The sequence below is a fragment of the Merops nubicus genome, unplaced genomic scaffold (assembly GCF_000691845.1).
Source record: "Merops nubicus isolate BGI_N331 unplaced genomic scaffold, ASM69184v1 scaffold23910, whole genome shotgun sequence".
Taxonomy (NCBI): Eukaryota; Metazoa; Chordata; class Aves; order Coraciiformes; family Meropidae; genus Merops; species Merops nubicus.
In genome coordinates, this window is record NW_008583872.1 from 20,057 (window position 1) to 47,344 (window position 27,288).

General features: G+C 38.4%; 1 protein-coding gene across 1 annotated transcript in view; it reads right to left on the reverse strand.

Moving 5' to 3' along the window:
• Positions 1 to 13,767: 13,767 nt before the first annotated feature.
• IFT81 (intraflagellar transport 81) overlaps positions 13,768 to 27,288 on the reverse strand; it is a 40,228-nt gene continuing 26,707 nt past the window's right edge. Inside the window, exons 11-18 of the mRNA XM_008942540.1 lie at positions 24,734 to 24,883; positions 22,680 to 22,808; positions 21,492 to 21,581; positions 20,409 to 20,495; positions 18,766 to 18,837; positions 18,591 to 18,676; positions 14,871 to 14,916; positions 13,768 to 13,950 (exon numbers count right to left, since the gene is read on the reverse strand). Coding sequence (XP_008940788.1) covers positions 13,768 to 13,950; positions 14,871 to 14,916; positions 18,591 to 18,676; positions 18,766 to 18,837; positions 20,409 to 20,495; positions 21,492 to 21,581; positions 22,680 to 22,808; positions 24,734 to 24,883 — 843 coding nt within the window. The remainder of the gene's footprint in view (positions 13,951 to 14,870; positions 14,917 to 18,590; positions 18,677 to 18,765; positions 18,838 to 20,408; positions 20,496 to 21,491; positions 21,582 to 22,679; positions 22,809 to 24,733; positions 24,884 to 27,288) is intronic.

Genomic DNA, 27,288 nt, shown 5'->3' on the forward strand with positions numbered 1-27,288 from the left:
ATTCTGCCACCACAGGAATTTTGGCTGAGTTAAATGTGAGAAAAGATTTCAATTTTGAGCATGAAATTTCTTTTAGCTGTGATTTCTGATACAACATATGCCATAGAAATGAGGAAAAAAGAAGAAGTGTGAGGGCCTCCTGATCTTTCTGAAGGATCCTGGGAGCCTCAGCATGTCAGTGCTTGGAAGGATTTAGTGTAGAGGCTTTTGGACAGGAGTGAATTTTATTTATACCTGTTACCAATAAGGTTTTCCTTTTTAAATGGATTTAATAGTCAGCAGAGCTGTGCTGTGAATAAGGTATTCCAAATAATTTGCATGTAACATTTTTAATTTAATTACATCATAAGCTACTAAAATGGAAATGTTTCTTTTTACTTGAAGAGCTATCATTGTGAAATTTCAAAGCCACATATAACCCACTATGTTTGTGCACTGACTACTGGATAAGTAGCATGAGAAACAGAGTGAACCAAATTGAATTATTCCAAGAATATCATGTTCTTAAAGGGCAACAGACATTAAATAACCAATACATGAGAATAATACAGAAATTAATTCATTTAAACTTCAATATTGATCCATTTTTTTGGCTTCCTAAAAACTGATTTGTGTGAAGAATGTCTTCAGAGATGAACTTTTGTGTCATGATTTTGGCAGATTGAGCCTGATATTAAGAACTTACGTCTATTTGAACAGCACCTGATTTTTCCTGCAAGGTACAATAAAAGGCAGCAAGCAGCCCCCAGGTATATAAGCAATAACATAATTGCCTCTTCTCCTTCATAAGGTCATAATCTGATTTCTGATTACATCAACAGCAATGAACAAAGATACTTCCAAGAAGATGGATACGCAGCATCATTATTTTAGTATTGCACATACCTTGTAAAAATTTCTCTTTTCTTTCAGGAATGAAGTCTGTTCTCTGGGTTGCAGCTGGAGAACGAGGGCAGCTCAGGCCACCCCAAATCTCAGGAGATCAATAGTGTTAGCAGCTGATGATCTAATTATGGATTATTTGGGTCGGACTCTTTTCTCCTAGCAAGGTGTGACTCAGTTGACCCAAAAGAGGTTAGTTCATTCAGTTCATAGGGATTATAGCATGAGTGAATCATTCCCCTAATAATTACCATCCTATTAATCATAAGGAGAGTCTAACATTTTCTATGAGGAGACACTTTGATCTGATAAGACATTTTTCATGCATATCTTAATGCTATTACATGAATTGATGGCAGTTCTCTATGTGATTATTAGATTTGTATTAGTGATGTATATTTTTAATAAAGCTCAGGATGAAAGCATTTATTCAGAAAAATACTGCTACAAATGTTTCCTTTGCAACATATCTCTCTTAATTTTGCAAAGGCATTTCCAAAACAGGCTGTCATAGTCTATAGTCATTCATGTGCTCAGACCTTAAGCTGTCCATAAACAAGGGACATGATGATGTAGGGTTTATTACCTATTTTATATTTGCATTGCTTAAGAGATTGAAAAATGCTGTCTATTTGATTTACATAATAACCCTTGACTGGATTTGGGAGTTTTCCACAGTTTCTTGCATAAGCATTTTTATAATCTCCCCATTACTGTATTTTACATCATGTTAACTATAAGCCTTACAGAGCATGTACAATGTGTCTGGGCATTAATGTAGTGCTCAATAAAAGTCATGAAGTCCTGCCTTACAACAAGCAAGGCTCAATGTAATTAATGACTAATTAGGACAGTCTATTTTCTCTTTGGTTGTTCCAAAATCCTGTTTGGGAAATCAGAAGAGATCTGTCCAAGACATTACATCAGGAAAGCGACCTAGGCTGATTTATACCATCATCTAGGCAGACAGATTTCCAGAACTTTATGTTCTAGTTTAACAGATGCGTACGTTCTGTGGGGGGAGGACAATGTGTTATGGAGGGAGAAGCATTCCCTGGAAAGTCAAAAGCCCAGGTGATCATTCTGCATCTTTGTATTTCATTTTTTAAGACACACAAAGGAGAGGAGCATGACACCTCTGACAAAGCTCATCAGAAGTTATGAGTATTAATTTCCTGCCTTCCAACCCAGCTCGCCTGGTCAGCAATTCTTAAATGATAAAATGTTTCTGCCCTGGTTTTGGTTATTTAACTCTGTGATCATTCAACATCCTGTTAGGGAAGCAGGTTTTGATGAAGGGGAGTTTTCACCTTTGCTTATGAGCTTTTTAATAAAACAGTTGCTGTTTTTCTATTTTGTCATCAGACTGTCTTAAGCTGATCACTGAAGCACATTGAGGACAGTAGGAACTGCAGCCAGAGGTGCAGTTCTGCAGAACAGTTTCTTTGACAGCAAGGCAGTTCAGGAAGCTCCAGACCCTTGTTCTCTGTGTCCCTTCCCACCTGCCCCCAGCTCCTTGCCTGTTGCTCTCTACCCTTTCAGTTGTGCTTTTTGCCAATTATCTGTGGCTATAAACTGAGTAAGTGAGTTAATAATCATCTTTCACCAAGAGACTGTGATAAGCCTGACCGTGCAGCCCCACAGAGTTGTGCCAGCACATCTGATAAAACATTTCCACAATAATTGCAAGCTGGTTTAGACTATGGTACCACAGAGCAGGGCAGTCCCACCCCTTAGGCCACCAGTTGGTTCCTCCTAACTGTTCAATAACATGTGTCACTGTGCACTAGTGTAATCCCTCAATGAATATACTAATGTAGAATTTTTAAGTCATCTGGGATGGGATGCTCTTGAATGCAGAGCTGCTGTCTTTCACAGGCATTCTGCCTGGGCAGTCTGGGGTCTCTTTACAGCTGTTTTGCTCCACAAGCACTGTAAGTGGGAGTGAGTGTGCTCTGCCTGTGATCTTAGTTCATGTTCTCTAACTAGCCCACTCATCTTAGTCTAGACCTTTCTAGCTTGTTAACATCACTTAAAATAATTATTTTATTTTTAATTATGTAAACAGCATGAGCCTGCATACAGTATCTTACAGACACCACATTTGTGGACTTGTGTGTCCAGTGTGTGGCTGCAAACAAGCCTTGAAGCAGGGCTTTCAGATGGGTTAGTTCTCCAAAACTCTTGACATGAAATCAGTCAGACAAGCAGTTTGCTGATGTAGCACAAGGTGGTAAGAGCTGGAGGAACACGGATGTGGGGACTGATTTTTTTTTGCCTTTAGTGCAGTAATGGATATGAGACAGCAGCCCTGTGGGAAAATCTTTTCTGTTGAACATGCTGTTTGGGGGCTCTGCTTTGGGCAGGTTGGCTGGGAAGACTGCTGGCTCTGGTGTGGAGTGCATGAACCTGTGGTTTCTCTTTTCAAACAGCATTGTGTGAATTTTGTTTTACTGTGTCTGCCTTGAAAAGATAAATTGTACAGAGTGCATTACTGTATACCAAGTGATGATTTTGATTAAAAGCAGAGTTCTCACTGGTATTTTACTGGAGGGATTTTGTTTTTGAAGAAGCTTTGGCATAAGTTCCATACAGTCAATGCAGCACCCTGCAATTTAAGAAGCTCCATCTAATTTTGGTTTTGGCCTTCTTTTAGATTCCAGGTGCAAATTATAGCTGGATTTAATCTCCTGGAAACCTACATCCTCACTGTATTCAGGGAGCAACCATAGTATGTGCAGTAAGAGGTCAGGCTTGATCCATGCTTACTTCCTGTGTGCTTTATCTTCGACCAATAATCAATAATCACTCCCAACTTAATTAGCTAACGATGTTTTTAGATGTTCAATATTTATGCATCACTGAAGCAATAACATTGCAAACCACTCTATTTGTTGAATGGCCTTTTATAAAAACTGCATATACCCACATAAGTTGTTTCAAACAAAGATAAGTTGCATCAGCACTGTGTATTTGCAGGTAAAATTGGCTCCGATACAGCTGCTGTGTCAAAGAAAACTTCCTTTATTATGAAACTCCAGTATCTGTGCCTTTCTGTGGAGAATATAACAGTGCAAGCATTGCTGAGCCTGCTGGGAAGAGTTCATCTGACCCTAATGGAACTACACAGTAACAGGCTGTACAGCTTGTAAGTAAGGAGAACGTTTCTGTCAAAGCTATATGAGTTGTTGGCTTGGTTTTTTTTTTGTATTAACTAAAGAACCATTTTTTGGTCTGTTTTTCAAAAAGTGTACATTTTCTTTTGAAAATTTTAACTTGGCCCTAAAGAGTTGGGTTTTAAACATGATTTTTCAGTTTTTTTCAAGAAACAATATGAACATGTAAATTTTTTGTTCTGTTGAGATTGAAATTTTTCGTGGGGAAAATGGTTTTATTCCCTTGTGGTATATGCTTGTATCAACAAACATTGGTTTTGTTTAAGGCCAAATTTATCAGACTAAACAGGAGCTATCACTATTGACTGGGTTATTCATTAACTGAGGTTACCCTGGATTTGTTCCCACCTATAAAAGCAAAATTTAGTACTCTGGTGATAAATCTGCTGCCTTTCTATTTGAGGTCTAATTCCAGCCCATTCCAGCAAGTGCACTGAGGAGCAAACCAGACAAACAGAAGCAGCAGCTTTGACCACAGCTGCCTGGGGCAATAAACCAGAAGCACAAACTCTCTTGTCCCTTACCACATTCTAAGCCAGCCAGTTTTTCTCTTGGAGTGCTTTCACATCTTTACATTTTTTTGAAAAAAAAAACATCGGATAATATTAAGAATCTCTTAATTTCCTCTGGATGTTGAAGAAAAAATAGAATTTCCTGTTATTTCTGGTCTAGGTTATATAATCAATGTGTTTCAGCTACAGCACAAAGCAGACTCTTGTAAAAAATGGAAAAAAGTGAACAGAACAGGGACATGGAGAAAGAGCTGCCCCAGAGTGCTGGGCTGATAACCGAGAGCCCTCCTCTCCCTTGCACGCCTGCCTGCACAGCCCTTCTGGCTGGGACTGCTGCTCCTGATCCTTATCTCTCCAGGATAATAAAAAGGTCTCAGTGTAAGAGAAAACCTCACATTTAGTTTTGTTGACTCCATTAAATTACTGAAGGTACTTGTGGTGCTTTTTGCATTTGAAATTCCTCGTTATAATTTGATTAAGAACTCCTTCAGGAAATAGCTTTACATTTCTCTGTATGATATTTGTTTATCTGTATTTGTTACAGCTTTTCCATTACACCTTTCAATGAATAATCATATTGCAAATGTACAGACATTTTACTTCTGAATTACTTTTTAGAGAGCGGCAGGGGTCAGATGAGGATACTCAAAGCAAGGGCACTGACTACAGCACTGGGAAATTTCGTGACATTTGCTGTATCACGTTCAAATAAGCCAAACCTCAGGCTAGGATGAGGGTCCAGGGATCTGAACAACCATGGTTAGGATGAGACTCAGGAGGTTTTTGGGGGGAAGAGCAGGTTCGGAATCCTGGGCATGCCCTGAGACCACAGCCCAGACACAAGGAGTAGATTTCTAGTTTTGCTTCTGTTTTGTTCCATACTATAATTTGGTTGTATAGAAAATAATGCAAATAGCAACTTGTTTATCTGACAGTATGGCCAACAGACTTTACTAAGAGTTGTCTGTAAATTACTTCGAAATTCTGAGATAAAAGTTATACCAAATAGTTTATTTTCACCTGATTTGTGCATATGCTAATGCAGTCATACTCACAGACATGCAGGTTCACAGGATCAGAGCTGCTTCTCTTAAGCTGTTCACAAATACTTTACATGACAATGCCATAAAATCAGGGAACTGGATATTCTAGAGTTAGAACTTGAGCCATCAGTCACAGTAAGTATATAATAGAGCTACAAAAATATGCATTGACCCCAAGTGTGATCAAATGAATATAAACAATATACTCCTGAGTAATGTATTTACATCTACATTTGCATATACCACTTATGTCAAATACATTCCACTGGCATGCTTAGATTTAGTTTCTATATTATACTCTGTATTTGATCATTAGGTAACACCAGACAACATTATTATTGAAGAGAGGAAATATTGTACAGGATAAATGACAAGAATACTGTACTCTGTCAGTTTGGGTTTATTCATAGTAGTGAAACTGCATTATTGCAACAACCTAATTCCATTTTGTCACGGAGTGCAGTACACCTATAACAGAGAATGATACAAATAAATTGCAATATATTGATTATATGGAAAATTAAGTGTAAACTATTTAAAACTTAAGTGATTAGAAGTAATAAAATGTTACCGACACAATTGCCCAGCTGGCAAACTGAAGACAGAAGAAAACAATCACCCCACTCTCGATGTCCAGAGAACCTGGCTCCTAACCTTGGCTTTTAAACTTGAAGCTTGATAAACAATCTTTCTGCTGTGATCTGGACAGGTGGCAGCCCCATCACAGGGCATTCGCCAGCATTACCACGCTCCTCATTTAGACTTTACATCAAGTCTGTGTGAGCTCTGGCTTGAAATCAGGTTCTTCATGTCTATAAGCAAAGACAAAGGCTAATGCTTTTTTATTAACACTGGTTCTAAAGCAGCAAAGGCATTACATAAAGGACCACTATTCATTTAGATTACACAGTATTTTTAAGGGACACGTGATACATCAGAGAAATATGTATAAGTACATTGGAAAGTAACTTGATAACCTAAAATAATTCTTATCCTAAACAGATTGACACTGCCAAGAAGGTACAGAAAAACAATTCTACAATAGCATAAAATAAAATTCTTATTTGTGGGGACACAAAAGGATTGAGGAGTATAATTTTACTCTGTTAGTCCAAATGAAGTCCTAAATTGGAAAAGCAGCTCCATCCAAGGTCGCCTCTGTTGTTTCCAAAAATATCTTGAAACAAACGCAAGAGGGGCACTTTGTTGGGTGTTATCTAGACATATATAGTTTCAATCAAATTCTTTAAGAAGTGTCAGAATAAAAGTCAAACATTTGTTTGACGCTGCCAAGTCACTAGCAAGTGAATCCCTTCAAAGGTTGAAAATAACTTTGATAACAGAATTAAGAGTTATGGGATGTTTCCTTTACATTTTAAAAAAGCCACATTCATTTGGGATGGAACTGTAAACACTTCTCAGACATTTCAGAAAAGGATTGTATAATTCTTTCCGCTACATGGAGTGAAGTGTTACAAGGTTGTGTTAATGATCCTAGAAAAATATTTATAGTGCTTTTTCCAGTATATGAGTCCTTTCTTTCCCTCTCCTCATATTTTACGATCAACCTTCACTTCGTTCAATTAAATCAACAAGCAGCAAAGAACCTTCAGTGTATCCAGATTCTAAAGTGATGTATTTCACATACAAATGGCTGAAGTACAGGGCAGTAAATAAATTGTTTTGAAGGAATAGTAAGCACAACGATAACAACGCACTGTGCAGTATGCTGGGCTCCACCTCTTTGTTAGAAGAATTCAGATTGCTTTCTAGTTACTAGCTGTGGGAGATATTTTCCTAAGAAGGCTCCATTTTGAGATGGTGTTGTCATTGCCTATGAGGTAATAAATGCCCAGTTTTCATGACTGTCTGCTGAACATTGACTAGATCTCTCACTGTTCTCTGGCTCACTCATGCAGATACCTGAGCTGTCTGATCCACCTCCATAAAATGAAAACGAAGTAGAGAAATCCTTTAGAACAAAAGATGCAACGTGAATGTAAAATATTAGTGGAACAGGTTGTCTGTGGGTGACTTTCAATGTTCTGCTGCAGTTCTGCTTTCTTTTTAATAAGCTATAAAAACATGGCAAGCTTTAAAGCACAGAATAAGGGAGATGGATACAATGTTTTATAAATACTCAAAGTTTTTTGAATGCCGCAGCCTTGAAGCAATGCATCATTCACATAGCAATTGATAAGCAAAATGCATCATTTTCATGTGATTTTTAATTTTTGATTTTAAATTTTTAGAATCCCCAATTAATCTGCCCTTTTTGGTTTTGGTAATTCCTCACTAGTGGCTCTGAGATTTCTGTGATAACAGTAAAGATATTCTTAAACACTAGATTATTTGCCAAAAAAAAGCTGCAATAGTGTAAACCAAGTAAAATGCTTAATATTTCATATTTTATAATCCTAGAATTTCAAATGCTTTTTAAAAAAACAATAAGTCAGTAAAAAACAAACAAGCAAGAAAAAAAAACAAACAAACACAAAAAATACCCCAAACAACACAACATTAGAAATCCACAGATTTTATTTTAGTTTGCGAAAATTTTAATCAATATTTTTGTGGCATTTTCTTCAGTATGAAGCAGTTGCAAAATTTATAAAGAAGAAATTGTGTGATTAATTGCTTCATTATTTCCCTTACATGGTTATAATTTATACATGATGTATATCTTTATGGTTTTCTTGTTGTTGCTCCCTAAGTTCCAGGCATATTTTCTGTTCCATTCCAAAGAAAAGAAATGGAGACAAAGGAATTTATCTTCTGAAAAGTGGTAAGATCCCATTTTCCATACTCCTATCAACTGCATTTTTTCTGGAATTAACAAAATGTTCAGGATTTGGCTTTATCCTATTTCAAGAGTGGACCTAATTAAGTGCTTATTTTATAAATGAAAGTTTTTTAAACTTGAGCAGTTGCAGTAAAATTTAGAAACTTAAAAATGACAAGTTATTCAGTAATGACAGTCTGAACTGAAACAGTCTAACAGACATTGGCTTGAGTAGATCCATCTGTAGGAAGAGGACTTTATTTCTTGGCATTCATAAATGCTCACTGTGTGTATCCCAATTTGCAAAAATATACTTTTTTCAAAACTATGAGGAATAGAAAGGCAAAAAAACCCAGTAAAAATATATTTTTTATAAAAACCAATAATGCCTTTACACAAGGTAATATGTAAAGTTGTATTTTACTGACAAACACTATAAATACTTCAGCACTAGATTTGTGCAAGACAGCCTCTCGTCGATAGAAATCAAAACATATTGCTAGGGACTTGAGTGTTTTGATTGTTTGTGCTGAGAAAAAGTTCCACAAACATTTAATTTTTATCATAAATTTGAATGTGTCTAATGGAACATTGATTTGGGTTGGATGAAAGTTGTTATTTTAGATAACTGCAGTTCTTTTTTATTCCCTGCCTTATAAATCTGGTGCTGGCCCTTTAATTCCTGCTTGTTCTCTCAGGGGGAAGAATACAGAGCTAAATCCAGCAGACCTTATTTTGGCAAAACTCCCACTGAAGTCAGCGAGGGTTTTGTGAAAGTAAGGACAGCAGGATTTGTCTCACAGTTCCTGTTGATGATTTGGAATATGTTTGCCCCCCACCCCCAGACACCAGAGCTCCTCACTGAGTCTGACATCACCACGGCGCAGTGGCTCACAGTGGTTTTTAGTCTGTAAGCTGCAGTCAGGGAAGTCAGTGAAAAATACCCTTTTCACCCAGTGACCTTGGAAGCAAATGGGGAGTCCCTGGGAGTCTGGAGACTGCTGCTGAACGGACGCTGCAGAAATGGAGACGCTGAGAATTTGGAGGACCTGTTTTAAATTCATGCTGAGAATTTAAAGAACTCTTTAAACAAGCTGGAAATAGGTCAAATTCTGATTGTTAAAAAACAACTACCCAATTGGGTGTTGCCCAGACAGGTGGTACCTTGTGATAAAATTGTTGATTGGTGTAACACTTCCTCACTGGAACACTGGCATGTCCATGAAAATTTCGATTGTTTCCACTCCAAATTGCAATAGAGAAAGGCAGCCAAAGAGTTAACAGCATTCCTTCAGCACTAAAAATGATAACACAGGGCACAGGTTCAGATTGAATCTCTCTTTTTTTTTTTTTTTTTCACTGAAGACTGAGCAAATACAGGGTCAATGAGAGAAACCAGATCTGCAAGCATCAGTGCTCTCCTCATCCACTGACAAGATGACCGAGTAACAGCTTCCCACACTCCACTGTGTCAATGTGCCATGACTTTTCTCCCAAGGGGACACCTTTTGGGTGACAGCACTTCAGTCTCCATGCTCTTTCGGCCATACATCTGTCTGCCTCCATGTGGAAGCTGGCTCCAGGCTCAGCAAACACTGCTGGAGTGGTGATTTAGGAATTGGGCTAATAGTGCCAAATAGCTCTGCATAGATCACTGGCTGAGGACAGCCACCAGGTAGTTAGCAGTGAGCTCTCCCTTGCTGCTCATCTGGGCCAGACATGAAATAGTGATTGAAGCAGCTCTGCACTTCATTTCCAGTTCCTGAACCAGCAAGTCACTTGGAGAACAGATTTCAGATGCTTATTGGGTACCATACTATTAGTCAGAACATTCTCATTGTGAGGACATTTTCTAGGCACTGAATGGTTGCTAAATACTTCTGCTCTATTGTGTTTATGACAGTGAGTGGCATCATATTGTAGGAAAGTCTTACCAAGAAAGCTCTGGAAATCAGGGTATTTAAACAAAATAATACAATAGCAGGTTCTAACTTCTATGGTTGTGGGCAACTATATGCATATGACTTCATTCATAGGAATATCCATGTGAGGAAAGATAAACAAGTAATCCTAGACTTGGGTTACTTAAGGAAGTCTCAGAACATTCATTTTATTTGTTATAGTTCAAATGGAAGTAAAATAGTACCACTAATATAAACAAAACGATCTGATATCCAGATGGTAAAATGGCTGGTCACATAACACAGTAGATGAACTGTTTTCTTGTGCCTGTTTCTGATGCCTGTAACTATTTCATCTCCTAGATCCATGTGGAACTTTCCTCTAGATGGGAAGATCTAGGGACAGATGAAGTCAACATGACTAAATAAATCCTGCAATGCTGCAGAATACTATAGTAGTTGCATAGCTGGAATACTTCCTCATCCAGCTCTGGGGAAAGATAAGGAGAAGCCTTTTGAAACCAAGTAAGATGCTGCTCAAGAGTGACTGTTCAGATCAGTGTTCCAGCTGGAAGAAATGTGGTAAGTGCTGGAGCCCCAGATTTAGCTATGCACTTTTTTGGTTTATTTGGACCTTCACAAGGGAAAGGCAGGTATTTTTCCATATGGTATGTTTAATCTTAGTAGTTAACCAGCTAGGCTATTAATAATAACAAAGTAACAAAACCAGAAACAAGTTTTTTGTTGTAAGTTAGAAAGTAAAGATAAAATCATGAAATTCAAAGATTTTTGAAAGCTCCCATCAAATAATGAGTTAGGTGGAAAAGCCAATGAACAGAATCCATTAAAGCTGCATTTATTTTATGTCCACTTGTATAAAAAGCTAAAAATAGCACTTGAGTGTTTCCAATTTTTTTTTTTTATAACAGTTACTATGATTTTCTGCTTCATCTCAGAAAGTCATTTTGCTGTTGCTGTAGAGTATAATCTGTGTGCCCTTTCTTGGTGCAGTACAAATGGCAGAACACTAATCAGATCAGAACAACAATCACGTCATCTTTGAGTAACTAGCAATAAACTGTTTTTACAAGGAAGAAAGATGAACTATTTTTAGGGTAACTCTGAACAGAAAAACAGAAAATGATTATACTCAATCTTACTCTACATCACTGCTATGAATTTCAAAAGCAGTGTTTTCTCCTGGGCAGCCAGCTAGCCTACGTAATACAGAAATGGGTTTGCATAAATGGTCTTGTCAAACAGGGTTTCCAGGGTTTTGTTAAGTTTTGATTTGAAGTATATAAAAGCCCTTTCTCCCTGCCCTTTCTGATGACTCTGAACCATAGGCTGATTCCCACGTAACCTAAATGCCCATTTTTGGTGATTATCCCATGTTTTCAGCACGTTTCATTTCAAACTCTCTGTTCTTTTACTATAACTGGCAAGTGCTCAGCAAAACCCTCCTTTAGAAGTCCAGGTCTGTGACTACTGTAACATTCTCCAGCTCTCCAGGCCCTATGGTGCAATGCAGGTGCAGTATGGCAATAACGGCAGAGGGCTAGCAGGAGAAAACGTGCAGGTGTCCATGGGGATGGCTGTGCTCACACTTTGTAGTCTGCAGACATCCTTTTCCTGAGGTACTCCCTTCCAGACCAACACAGCCTCCCTTCAGTGCCTTCCCAGGCCTGTTCTCCTCTGTGTCCAGTGATCAGCTCATGGTGGCAACACTGGACGTTCTCCCCACCTGACCAACCCTACCTGTGCCTGTCCCCCCCAGCACAGCCTTCCTTCCACACTCACTGACCATGTGCACAGGGAAAACGTGCTGCTTCTCCTTCTCCTGGGGAAGGTTAGTGTGCAGCTGTAGAGGAAGACTATCCAGCTATTCAGCAGTGTGGGAGGGCATACATGAGGATGTCCTGGGAATCTGTGGGTCTGAGACCTGCTCCTTACACACACAGGGCAGTTTTGAACCTTTTTGGGGCATCTGAAATAAACTTCATTAAATTATATGTTCAAATCTCTTTTTCCTGTGGCCCAGCAAGGTACTTGTCACTAACAACTTACCTTCTTTCACTTAAGAATTGTACACAAAAAGAATTCCAGACAGTCAAAATGTATTAATCAGACTTTAATTTAGTTGTGTTAACAAATACATTTAATGCAAAGGCATACTAGGAACTACCTAATTACCATACTCTCCTTTAACACAGAAAACAGCAGAGTATCTCATAGTTAGGTACCAGAGAAAGCAAAATTATTTCTAATGTTCTGAAATGACATTCTACTTCAGGCAGGAAAAACTAAAAAAACCCCTATCTAGAAATTCAATAAGCCAAGAGAGCAAAGAAGAACAGCAAGAGTTCTGGTCCTGCAGACTTATCTCTCTGCTTCTGGGCTTTGATTGTGGCTAAGAGGCGCTCATCCGAAATGATGAAGCGTGAGGGACAGTTTCAAGCCTCACCTACATTCCTCTTCCTCTGGGTCAGCTGCAGGTCTCATGATGCAATTTTAAAGGCAGTGACAGTTGCTTGTATCTCCCGGGTGGAAGTCAGAGCACACAGCAGCCTTGCCTATCTACCTGCTTTGCATACCCAGACATATGCAAGAGCCACCGTGCCATGTTTCCATCCATCACTAACCCTCCAGCCCTGGGATGACCCTCTTTGGGAAGTGTAATCACTTTGGAACAGCACTGCACAGACAAAACAGCATAAAATGTACTCAGTGGAGAAAAGCTTTAGTCAACCACTGTTTACACTTTCCCATGGGCAACTGAGAAAAATTAGAAGCTATATGTGCAAGAAAAATACCTTTGTTAAAAACAACAAGAAAAGATAATGGAAAAAAGCTCAGAATCCAAGTAATTGTTCTCAGAGCCTGACGCTGTAGCAATGAACTGTCTCCTGGAAGCACAATCAGTTTAATTCAACCGTGCAAGGAAATTATGACTAGGAGTGTGCGGACAAGGTCTGTGCAGCTCCGAGCGAAAATGGCTCCATTCTTGCCAGTCACACTGGATGAATAAAGACAATAGGGAAGGAATGGGCCAAGCCAGGAGGTCCACAATTATACAATATCAAGCCCCAGACCTTGCAAAAACGTAACCTTAGTGATGGGGAGTAAGGAGCAGAGCAATTACGTAAGTTTTCTGTGACCCTGGAGAAGGATTTCTTTTCCTTTGATCTCTCTGCAGGCGCATGCCATTCCCAGCCTCATAAAACAAAGATTTACGATCAGGTTCACCCCAGTGCAACTCTCATAACAGATCTTCCTAACCACAAGATCTTGTCGCTTAATGGAGGAAAAGCTTCGTAGAGTGGTTAGTTGCTCTCTTTGTTTATCTGCCAGAACCAAATAATGCACAACAAATTGTAGAAATGAAGAAAGCAACAGCATTTAGTAAGAGGTTACCTTTAGGAAGCCAACACGCTGTCTTCCTACTTCATGTTGGTATCAAGAAGGAAGAATTCATAACACAAGCCTGTCTTTACCTCCTTCCTGAATGACTTGACCAATGGCTGTTTGATTTTGTTGTTTCAGAAAACATTCTCTCTTACATTCCATTAACTGCTCAAAATCCTGCCACATTTTAATTTGCTTCATATTTGGCCCATGACTTTCCCGTACAACTTTCTGCTTCTCCCGTAATTTCTGTTAAAAATGCAAAAATATTAGATTTTTGGAACAGTTCTATGCCACAAAAACTCCTTATATAGGCAGCTTGGAATGACAAAGATTGTTATGTACTACTGAAATGTTATTTTGTTCAAGTTAGTGTGGTAACACTCCTTGCAAGTGGGACTGGGATATCTGCTTTGTATGGATTGACAATTATTTTACTGTTTTAAAACCATCTAAATAATAGTCCTTTCTATTTGAGAAGTTAAGCTAAAAATCTGATTTCATTTCCATACAGAGCTCTTGCAACCTGCAATGGATTCATATCATCTTATCAACATGAAATCGATGTTTTACAATTAAACTCTCTACTGATTATTAATAGTGGCAGCCCAAACGTGCAAAGATTGCTCACAGATCGACTCACAAAAAGGAAACTATTAAAAGAAAGCCAGCTAGTGCAAGTTGGTAAGCCTGACCTCGTCCATGCTGATCTGAGCTGCATACAAGATTAAAAATGGACAACTGCTTTTGTTTAACACTGCTGTGCTGATGATCCCCTGGCCTTTAATAACAGTGATAAGGCTGACAGGCTCAAAATTTATTGTCTTCAACAGGTTGCTTTATATACAGCATAAAATTTGAGCTGGCACAGTTTGTTATGCCCGTGTTTCAGTTTCTTATCCAAATGGTTTTCAGGAATGTGCTGTCACGTTAAGCTGTTTGACTATCTTTTACAAGCAGCTCATGCTATACTCTGCAGGAAATCAAGCCCTGACGAGCGAGCATGATCTCTTTTCAGGGTATTAGTTACCAATGCCAGCAGTAATGGAATTTTCTTTGTAGGCTGCAATATGCTTTTTATAAAAGACCAGGCACAGCCTTTGGTAATAAGCCCCACCAAAATATGAACTGTACGATTTTTTTTTACAAAGTAAGAATATCATTCTTACCTTTCCAAGGTTTTCTTGTTCAAGGATCATTCTTGTATATTGTTCTCTATAGGAAATAGAAAATAATTTTGTTATGATTTTATTTGGTTCTGTGTAATAGGACAGAATAATGGTGCAAGCATGGAAGATTATGAATGTCCTGAGAGGTTCATAAATGAGATAGTAGAGGATGCATGAAGAAACCTTTCCATCATTGCACAACATATCCCTTGACATCAAGAATCAGATCTCTTTGATTCTCTCACTTGTGCAGTTGGCTAAAGTGATGCTGGGTAAGATCTCTTACATTTTTGAAGCACGTACAATGACTGCACCCTTCAGCTTGAAGACCACAGCAAGATCATTTAGATAAGATATCCTTGATCCCTTTTTAATAATGTGTTTATCCTGGTGATATTCTGAGGTCAGCCACGGTGGCCTCATTTGTACAAGAGCAGAGTTTACAAATCCACAGCCCTTAATACCTGTGAAGGTAGTGTTAGAATGAGTGGGAAAACACAGGAATGAGGGAGAATAGTGTTTCCCCCTAGGTTGGACAAATCCAGTGACTGCCATGGCACTGCCGCGCGTTCCCCACTTCCAGAAAACAGCCGTCACATTTAGGTGCCTAAATATAGGCTTAGAAGCATAACTGCTGACACTCATTATTGAAAATCTTGGCTGTACACCTTTGTCTGTAACAAGTGGCTGGATCACTTTCTGACATATGTGGACTTGATACATGAAACCTGACAATATAATGTGCAAACCAGAACAACATGATTCAGATATACTACTATGTACTTTTTTTTTTGACAATGAAAAGGCTCTTAACTGATTCACTTGGACAGAAATAATTATTATATTTTGTGTGTAACAGGTACACTTAGAGGTTGAGAGTTTGCTAGTGGAATTCAGAATTACCTGGCTCATCTAAAGAACTTTCCAAATTGCTCAGGGTAAAAGCACATTGCATAGAGAAATCCTAATTTCCAGAAAGAATTACCAGCCTTCATGATTCCAGAGTGTGAAGGTTTGCTAGAGCATGGCAGGGAGCCACAGAGAACCCAGACACTGCATTTCTTATATTCCTTCCATTTCTACTAAGTACTCCAGGCTTTCGACAGGAGCACTTGGCCCCCTGGCCACCTGGTCCTGCCTGCCATACTCCCTGCAGCACGGACGTGCAAGGAATGAAGCTGGATCATTTAGTGATCTCTCAGTCTTGGCCAATTCCAGCCAGAAGGAATCAGAGCTGCCCTGAGGCTGCTCCAGGTGCTGTGCTGCACAGCTGATCCCCAGCAAGCCTCTCCGAAGCAAAGAGGTGGGAAGCCACGCTGAGTCTTCTTAGTTCCACTGGCACACAGCATGTGTTCACACACATCAGGCCTCAAAAACAGACTTTGTTTTTTTTCTAAGTAGAGTTTTCAAAGTAATCATCAGAAGATTAGATGTCTTTCCTAGTAGATTTTTCTTTTCTATTTATAATGATGACTGGAAAGAATGCAACTTAATATCTTCATTAAAAAACTTACAACTTTCTATTTTTAGATAAGAAAATGAACTTTTTGCATTCTTAAGAAGTGACTCCACAGAACAGAGAGCTTGTAGTCAATAAAGAGGTCAGAATTAAGACAGTTTTCATTCAATATATTGTTAGGAAAGTGCCATTCTATTTATGGTTCATTTTTACCCCATTTACATTCCAGTGTCTGATGAAAAATACATTCCCCTTCTAAAAGGATGTCTAGAAAAAAAAAGTATCATCTCATATTATATTTCAAAGATCTCTGTACTGAATAATTGCAATTTTGTTGTAATTCATTGAAATGCAACAAGTCTGTGACCTCTTACAGAAGGTAAAAAATGTGCATAGTCACTGTGAGAGGCTCATTTGCCTCCCTTCTGTGCCCACAGTTAGCAAGTGAGACAGGGACAGCAGGGAGCTCCGCTCACATTCTCCTCCCCATACCTGGAATTACATAGCTGGGCTCACACTTCATTCCAGCCTCTGGCTTTGATGGCTTCTGTGTGAATATTCACACTGAGGATGCTCATTTCACAAGTATTTGAGCTGAAGCATTTTTCTGCTTAGCATCTGTGAATACAGACAGACCCTCCCCTTGCCTGCGAGGCCATAGAAGGACAGTGCCTGCTGCCTGACCCCCGCTTCCTCTCAGCTGCTTGGCTGAGCTGGGTTGCTTTTCATACTAATGAATATTCATATCATCACTAAGATTTTTCTCATAGCCACTTCTCTTTTCATCCTTCTGCTTAATGTTGCTGTTTCATCATATAAATCTTTTCTTTCCTAAAGCTTTCCATTATTTTGTGAGTTGGAATAAGAGAATTCTTAGTCTCCGCACACATTTGATCTCCTTTTCTTCTCCCACCATAATATTAGTAGTTTTGATTCTTCTCTTAACTCTTATTTTTCCTACATTGTTTACTACACAGTGTTTAAACACTTTCATGCCCTATATCCTTGCAGAAGGTCTGTGTGATGGGTATTAATCTAGTGATCTCTGTCTCGTGTTCGAGAACAGCAGCAGCTCCACTGGTACCAGCACAAGGTGCATCAGGACGGTTTCTAGTTCATGAAGTATCTGATGGAGGATGAAGAAGGCCTCATCTCTCAGTGTCTCCTGAGGGAATCCCTGGAGTTTTCTCACTCAATTTGACACACTGCTATCCCTATCAATCATTTCATTCCAGAGCCCATAAAATCTTGGTGATCAACTACTGCCTTTTTTCACTCCAGTGAGTGAAGAAATTGCCTCTGGTGATACTGAATGACATTTGATTATGTACAGTACCAACTAAAAGTGCTTCCCTCAATGCCACCACTGCAACAGAAAGGTCCAGAAATTATTCCAAAAGGTAAAAAGTCCTAAGAGGACAGATATCTTGGAAATTAATTTATTCCTCCAGCTCCTTTGAGATGTGACGGACAACTACTGGTTCTCTTTTCCTGTTGTGATGTCAGCATGCTGGATGGTCTGAAGCTTTCAAATTGAATGTAAAACAATTATTAATCACCTAATTAAGCGGTTCTGTCTTTGTTTTGCTGCTCAGTCACATTTTTAAATACTTTTGTGAAAAAGCCCACAGGATGAAGCAACTGGCTTTACATTGGAGTAAATTAAATTGAGTGTAAAGATGCAGGTTAGTGTGATGGTGTAGAACAGCATTTGCTCTACCTCCACTAAGAACTACAAATAAGAGCAAACCAAAATCCATTTATGATGGGTACATGTAGTCCTCTGTTCCTGCACCAGTGATGGTGACAGCCATTATACTTGAGAGAGGAGTAGAAGACTTGCAAGAAATGGCCAGAACCTGAGGGCAGCATATGGCTGCTCTCTGAGAGGTGGTAGACCTTCTACTGCACACTGGAGTCTCAGGGGGAGACTTGGCAGAGGCATTACTTCTGATAGAGCCACGCTTCCCAGCTGAAGCTTCTCTGAGCTCATGCCAACAGGGCCTGCAAGTTAAACCCGTGATCTGGGGCCTATAATCTCCAGCAGGAAGGGAAAAGCTTTTGGTATGTCTGAGAGAACTCGTAGGTTTACAGCAGTATATAATGGAATTCGAGATGCTTATTTTTAGATTATTATAGTGTTTCTAAATTTATCAGGTGAACTCCTCCAGTTCAAATGCCAGTGAGAAAATTCCTAACTTCAGCCTTAGATCACGAATATCCTTCAAGTTAGCTCAGAGGAAATGCATTAATCCGCTTACCGAACTGCCTTCCGCCTCTCCTGGGGGTCTGGGGAGACATACGCCTTCATTTCTTCTTTGGCACGCTGCAGCTGTACTTCTAGAGTCTATAAATGTGGAGTTTAAAATAAAAAACAAACCATATAATTGCTATTTCATTTTGCATGGAACAACTTGGTCCCACTTGTGATCTTACCCTTTTCATGCAGTTAATATAACGGTAGTTGCTTTCTTCCTGAACACACTCCTCAAGAAGTCCTTTCACTTCCTGCAGTACAAGAACAAGGTTTCAAAGGACATCGTAACTGAAAGTCCACAGGAGATGCCCTGTGTTGCTCTATAAACCATCACAGTCCCTATCAGAAATGGGTAGAATAATGAACTAAAAATTCTTAAATGTTTACATAATTTGGGCGTTACAAAAGTCTCTTCTTTTAATGAAAGACATGGGGTTTTCTATTTGCATTTTTCAGTCACAGTTAGAGATGCTAAATGGTTGTTAATAGGTGTTTATTAATGACTGACTTCTAACAGACACTTCCCAAGTGCTGCCAAGACTCTTGTTTGTAAGCACATCTGAAGTGCTACATACAGTTACGAATAAGCCTTTCCTGGAACACATCTATGAAGTGTGTGTTAGAGACTACAGCCACGTTAATAGAATGTTAATTAGCAATCAATAATTATGTTGAGGAGTATGGAAGTACTGGGTTAGTTCCATCTCTAAATGATACCAAAAAAATAGCTAATACCAAAAAAATAGCTAATACCAAAAACCCTAATAATCCAAATGGAATTCATGTACTCCAGGTCACACAGCCATTGTCAGCTCCAAAGCTGTCGCCATGTGATTTTCAGACCATCAGCTGGAAAATTGAATTCTGCTGTTCAGCTGTAAGAGTTTGCTGACACTCGTGTCCAGCTTAATCAGTAGATGTGATGGCCATCACATGTTAGAAAATGACTGAGAGTTGTCTGCCAAGAAAAAAGCCTTGATTGCTTTTGTAAAATAGTTCTTGTGGAAGGTCTACTTCATAACAGGTTCTTTATTTCGCTTAGATTAAGCCATACAAGTGTACTTTTAGTACAGGAAAAGATCTACATATCCACCCACACTTTAAATGTATGCCTTTTTTGTTTTGAGATATATTCCTTATGTGGACAAGGCCTCGAAAAATCAAGTCCAGACGACATTCACAGGAGGTGATCTAGTGAGATTCCTCTAAACACATTAATATCATCACCAGCTTAAAGGATTGTGCTGCTTCAAGTACTTCCCTTCCTAAAAGTGCTGTAGTTCTTAAACTACATAAACTACCTAGACACAAGTTCTTGGCTAGACCTATATGGCTGTATTCTTCTAAAACTTGTTGCATGCCATAATACAAGACAGTCAGATTTAATGAACTATCTTTCCTATCAATTTCAGTGCATTAATTTTCCATTGCATGAGTTGCTAATTTAACAAATCTGCTGAATGCATATGAAGGGGTGTCTTGATAAATTAACCCTTATTTTAGGGTCAAATTCTTTCCTAATGGATCTGTCTAGGTCAGCAGGATTTCTGGCAGATGCATGTTCTTTAACAGTATCCTTGCTAATCAAAGCTGGACATCAGCAGATGGACAAAGGTACCACTGAGTTCACTTGTTGCCTTTGTAGCTCCTCCTCAGCAGCCTCAGGCACGACTTGCATAGTCGTGGATCACCACTGACTCATTTCCACGTGAAGTGGATTTGTACTTTCCACATCCAGAGGGAAGGCAGGGGAAACCTTGCACCATGGTGCATGAGACATTGCACAGAACTTCCCCACAAGCAGGCCAAGGCACCCCCTCACCTGCTCCAGCGCAGAGCGGTTGCTCTCTAACCCCGCTGCACAACTGTCGTACTGGATTTTTTTCGCATCGCATTCTTGAGTTAAATCCTTATGTGAAAAGGGCAAAAGGGTACACAAATGAAACCTTCAGTTGACTGACATGTGACATTCAGGCTGACTTTGTTCTCACACACCAGGCTCAGCTACTGGCACGCTCACAGAGCCTTACATAAACCCAGCAGGCACACGGGTACGATTACGCTCGGGGAAGCCACTCGCCTCCACTCACATTCTGGAGGATCAGCTGTATACACCACACCACAGCATGAGAATTTCCTCTTTACAGCCACATCCAGAGCTTTAACATAGTAGGTTAATAGGGCAGGATTTGCAAGAAGAAAGGAAAAACAGTTATAAAACAGAGATTAAGAAAGGATTCATACACTCGGTACCTGTGAAAAGCCAGCTTTCTAGCTGGGCATGATAAGCTGGGTTTCATTTACTGACACTGTTAACAGAACCATTAAAAGTAAGTTTCCTGGAAATTTGCTCGATAGATAAATGGATAGCTCTATTTACTTCTGTGGCAAGCAGCCAACTTAGAGCAGCTGTGGACCTGAATGAGTTTTTTGTCAGCTCTCTGTAAAATTTTGAAAACAAATGGATAAATCTGTTGGTCCTACAGACTAATGTACAACTTAGATCAATGTATTCAACCACTCAGATAAGGTATGATTTGCAATCCATTTAAAAAGGAGGGTGTCTGTTGAGATCATTTGTGCTGAGATGCAGAACACTTTGGCCCATTTGTAAACTAACTTTGCTATGGTTTTGAACAATGATTATTTAAAATTTTCCCTGGTGTAGTAGTTTTTTAATTGCTATGAAGGACAATATTTTCAGCCTGATTTTGTGCATGCACTGTCAGCTTTTAAAAATTCCAGTCTCTCTCATGGTGCTTGTTGCAAATCGCTGTTGACCCATTCTGCTATTTCCAGCTTTCCTTCAGAGCTGATCATGTCTTTGCACAGCACTACAGAGATCTGTAAATTACTTGTGAGTCTGACTTTATTTACATAGAATGAGGGAGATGTTTCTACAGACCCGGCAATTTTGACGCAGCTGTCTCAGTTCTTTGATAACAGGAGCTAGGCTTGCCTTCTTCTCTGCCACCATAGCATTCAGTTTTTTCACCTGGGAGAGGGACAAAATAATACACATTAACACTGTGACACTAATTGTACTTTTATAGGATTAGGAATGTGAAAAGAAAGATAAGTAAACCAAAATATATAAAGAAAAAATGTGCAACAAAGCCTGAACTAAATATAAGATAACCAAAGTTCAGGCCTAATTACCAAAGGGAAAGACATTACCAGAAATGAGACAAATTCTGCTCCCATTGTTTCACCAGAGAAGCCCAGAAGACAGCCTCTGAGCCAGACACCTAAAGAGCTTAAGGAGTAGGGGAAAATGAAGCCTTGCATAGAGGTGGACTGAGACAAAGGCAGAAGTCCTCAAGAAAACAAACTAAAAAACTTGTGTAAGTTAAACAAAGTTTTGAAAATGCTAAAACAGAATCACTTCAAAATATTTATACTGAAAATTTAAATTTGATCCAGCTTTCTATTTGAGAGTCATTCTGTTTTAATTATACTGCTTTATTTTAAAAGTGACTTAATGATTTCAGAATGCTATTTTGCTTTCTGCTCTTTTATAATATTTTCAAATTAGAAATTCGAGTTCTGTCTTGCCTCTATGGCTATGTGGGAAGTTAAATTAAAACATGACAGATCTACAGGCAATTGAAAATTAGGCTATAGAGAAAAAGACATGATATTTAACTCTCTAGGAATATTAAATAATTTTTTTAACAAATGTTTAACTCCAGTGATTTACAAACATTTTAGAAAAAGATCCATTAATGATTCAAAGCATTTGTCTTTTTCAAATAATGTGAAGGAACAAATACAAAACCCCCTCTGAAATCACAAAGAAGTAAAAAAATAAAGATGATAGACTTGGTATCCCTAATGTTTCTAAAGGGGAGGAAAGCAGGATTTATTTGTACGATTTATTTTTTTTATAATTCTAAATTTCTTCTTCATACATTAAAAGAAATGCATATTTTAGTAAACTTTTTCAATATTACCTTTGCAGATGTATACTGTTTAAAAAATATTTCTATATCTAAACAGAGATTAAAAGAAAATTAAAAATATTAAACTTGGTTTTATATGCTGAGGAACCAGATATTCAGGTGTATGAAATAAAATAGTTTAAAAAAATCACCATTTCAGACATGTTATCTAGTGTCCGGCCTTTCATTTCATCCACTTCACTCTTCACTGCAGATACTCTTTCCAACTCCTCCTGGGTGTAACTATATCCAGAAATACCTTTCTTCTCTTCAATAGCTTGCTGCAGACACAAAAAATAAGTGCTGATTGTGAGTCCATCACTCAAGTAATGTGGCAAATTCCTTGACAGAGCCAAAATATCGTAAGAAAGGGAAGGGAAAGGTAAGTACAGTAATCAAATTATTTCTAAAGTGATTAATAATCTAGCTGCCAGAAAAACAAACTTTTTAACTAGTGCCTATGCAATAGGATAATAACAACTTTCTGTAAATACACTATTTTGTCAGCCAGCACTCAAGGAAATTACTAGAAAATTTCCACAAAGTAATAGTGGGCTTTAGGTCAGGCTCTGAAGAAGTTCAGTGTGCAAAATCCAGATGTTTAATCTGAAAATGTAGCTAACTGTTTTTTAAACAATTGTCAAACAAAACTAAATAAGTATTGTATTCATTATAGTAATACCAACACCAGCCTGCCAAATTCCAGTGTTACTTTACACACACTTTACATTTAATTATATGTTGAGGTAATGGTCTGTAGTGAGGCTTGCTTGTTAAGGAGGGTATTATCTGAAATCTCAAAGCTAAGTGTTGATTTACACATCCACAATTTGTTAAAAAGCAAAACATTCTTTCTTAAAAGTGGCAGATATCTATGAACTCCAAGTCTGTTATCCTCAAACCCCTTTTACAACATTATGTTTAAGAGATTTGTCTCTGCTGATAGCTACTGCTACCATGATGGGAGCATCTTGTAGATTTAATAGCAGTGTGTAGTTTGACAGGATGTTAAGCGAAGGGCTAGAAAAAGTGTATTGGATTCTGTGGGGAAAAGTGTGCACAAGGCATTTGGTGGTAAGAACCTGATGAAGTCAAAGCCCTGTAGTTTTACTACAAGGTAGTTTAGAATAAAGGTCAGATTTGAATGAGGATATACTAGTGACTACTTCGCAGAGAAACCTCTAGTGCTTGGTCTCTGCTGTGATCTTCCTGTGAGGTGACTACTGTACATCAGCTATTGTGCTGTAAATAAGCCCTTTTTAAGGATTTATTTGCCTTCCTTCCAGATGAGTAGCAATCATGAGAAAAAGCTCTGATCCTACTGCTTAGGTGCTTCTTTCTACCCTGGTAGGAGTTCTGGGTTTATTTTTAATTAAACAGGGAATGCCCTATTGAAATTGCATGATGTCATCCACTGCAGCTAAGCGAGGATCTTTCCAAAGTCAGTCCCATGTATTTTCACACTTTGAATTTTCTTTTAATAAGGCAAACACTTTTAAGTTTTAAAAAAAAAAAGTACATATAACAAAACAGATATTAAAAAAACCTAAGTACTTTGATAACAAGAATATTGGTATTGGAAGAAAATAGTAGAGCGGTAGACTGCGTTTGGGATACATGTACAGTCCCTCAGTGCTCACAGTGTGCATAGCAGAAATCCTTCTCCTGCTGTTCTGGCTTAGCAAAAGCATTCATCCAGTTTTAAATTTTTCACTGCCTGTGAAATGCATTTTCTTCTTAATACCCTGGAGTTAGAATGTTTCCTCCCTGCCCACCCTGTTTTTAAATACTATTCCAATATATTTTGCAGTAGTAACTTGAGTCTTAGTTGGTGTTGATAATTTTCAAAGCCCTTACTATGTATGTGGATACCAAAAACTAATTTAAGAATCCACCCTTGCTCTGACTGGAGTTAGTGAAGATTTACCACTGACTTTATAAAGCAGGGTCAAGCCCCTCAGTTTAAAAAGAAACAGCAGAGCAGTCTTGAATGTAAGAAACTGTTGCTGAACATGAAGTACAGCAGCACAGCATAGTCAACAGACAAAAATAAATTTTATACTCCAATGACTGTTTCACTAATGACAGCAGGAGAGCTGAGGATGATACACACGAGAGTCTAACAAAACAACATCCATCCCATTCTATAGCTGCTCTCAGGGCTGGAAGGGTGATGGGCTGTGGGAGCAGCGAGCGCTTGTATTACCAACTGCTGCTGAATAGCCTCGTGGCGCTGCTTTAGGAGTTCTTCTGTCCTCTGGAGGACACCATACTCAGCTGTAATTTCTGCTAGTTCCAGTCTCTTCTTTTTATAAATCGTGTTCTTGCTCCGGAGCTTATTAACATAGTGTTTAAACTGAAATGAGAGAGAGCAGAGATATCATTTAACTTAAAGCAAAAAAGGCCTTATCACAGACTGTTGCTATATAAAATATAATGATCTTATTTGCACTGCATAGTGAAGATTAAATGTTTAGAAGAGAGGACTGGAATTCAGAATTCCCAGGGCCTCTTTATTTTCAGCTCTGCATTTGTTCACTGAGTGAGATCAAGAAAAACATCTCTTGCTGTCTGTCCCAGCTCACTCATTTGTGCTAGTGAGATCATTCAGTTCTGCTCACCACCGTTGGATGGCTGGAAAAGTAATGACTCTTTGCTAACTGTTATGAGAATCATGGATAATAAAAAAGTTAATGTAACAGTAATTTGTACTTGTAACAGAGCACCAGATCAGCAGTGTGTAGCCCCAAAGAGCTCTGCAGACCAAGAAACATGATAAGAAACTGCAGAAAAAAACTGGGAGAGGGCATGGGAAAAGACTATTTTTTTTTTAAATGCTAGTTCTTAACAGTTGAAATTTGTTCTTTCCTCTCATAGACATAAGTGATATCAGTGGCTAAGTTTTAAAAATAGAAAATAAAAGCAGAGTTCTTGCCTAGAAGCAGAGAAATGCAGTATCTACTTCACTCTAAAGTACAATCTAAAGTAATGGAGAATTTATATTTTTATTACAGACTAAATAATACATATTCTTACAGTCAACAGCCTTAGCTAATTTACATCTGAATCCATGTGTACTCAATTTGCAACATGTATGAAATATCAGGTGTTGAAACAAATATGTCATATTTTTCTTTGCCTTAATGTTTTCCATCTGTCAAACAGTCTTAGGCTCTTATACTTTCCGTGAGGGTAATGAAGCAAATGCCAGTCACAGCTCAAAAATGCATTCTGATCCAGAGATGGAAAGCAAATAAAATTTATTAGAGGAAATGCTGTAAGAACATGCTTGAGAATGTTCCTTGATGAGTAGGGGTTCAGCTCGTGTAGAATGAACATGAAACAGGCAGCCCCAAGGAGAAAATAGGAGTCCACACACCATTGATACAAGTTGAAAACTCAAACATAAAAGAACTTAAGATTTTGGAATTTACATTATTTTTTCTTTTTGCAAAATTATGCCTTTCCCTTCGAAAGAATAGATTCAAAAAATCAATGTGACCACAGCCTAAGAACCCCCAGAGTAACTGTATGTTCTATAAAAAGTGTCCTGGGCAAAATGCCCAAAGTGAAATCAACCCTGTTCATCTGCCATCCTGTGCAATATCTAGGCCAAAGCTGCTTCTCTCTTGCTATGCTCCAGAACTATTTTTAAAGCCCAAAGCTATAAACGTTTTTGGTGAAAGAACAAACCCACCAATTACTCAATGTGCTCTATGCAGACTCTGTGGCCTCTGGGTGGCTTTGGATACCGTTTTCCATTGTGTGCACTACCTAGGACAAGGATAGACAAGGTCACCTAAGCCCGAGCGCAGCGCAGCGGAGGCAGCTCTCTCACTGTCACACTGTCTTTGTTATATTATTGGCACACTTAATATAGTTTTACCAGAATTAATTCTTTTTCATAGCAAATTCAAGTATATCCTCTTAGTTAATACAAAAGACTTTTTTTTTTTTTTTAATTGCTTAGACAATACAAAGTTCTCTGTGATTTTCAAGAGATTCTAAAAGTATAAATAGAATCTCTCCAACCAACTCTGGAAAATTTAAGGGAATCACAGTCATCTGTCTTGATCAGGTAGTTCCTGAGATATTTTCATTTGACCAGAGGAATATAGTAAAGAATGGTGTAAAGAATTAAACTTCCTTAATATGTGACCCCACACATTTATCAAATCTGAATGATTTTCTGTCAGTTTATCCCAGGATGAAAAGCAAACTATTATTCTCTTCACTTCTATAGCTGCTTTTAAGGTCTTGAAAATAGCTCAAGTGGGAGGTAGAGTATTTGCATATTCAATATTCAAAGCATAATGTATTTTACAATGGAAGTCAAAGGATCTTGTTGATTAAAGAACTGACTCCACCAATGGTCTATTATTAGCTGATTATGTTAGGACTATATAATAAAAATTTCATCCAAAACGAACTACAAATTGCTGACACTGACAAGTGAAACCTATTCATTTTGGGAGATGGATGTCTATCATGGCAAGTGCAGGCTTTTTAAAAGCAAACTTAACCTTTCACGTAGCTTTTATTGCAGCAAACAAGATAAAACAAGTTATAAACAACAGCAGCAAAATGGTAATATCTGTAGAAAAACCGATCAATAGTTTGGCAGAATAATTTAAGAAGACTTCATCTAATCCAAATGCTGCACTGATTAGCCCCTTAAAATTTCACTAACTGAAGGCTTCTTTAGATCCAGGGCCAAATTCAGAGCTGGAGTTATTAGATTTGACTCCACTTAAATCAGCA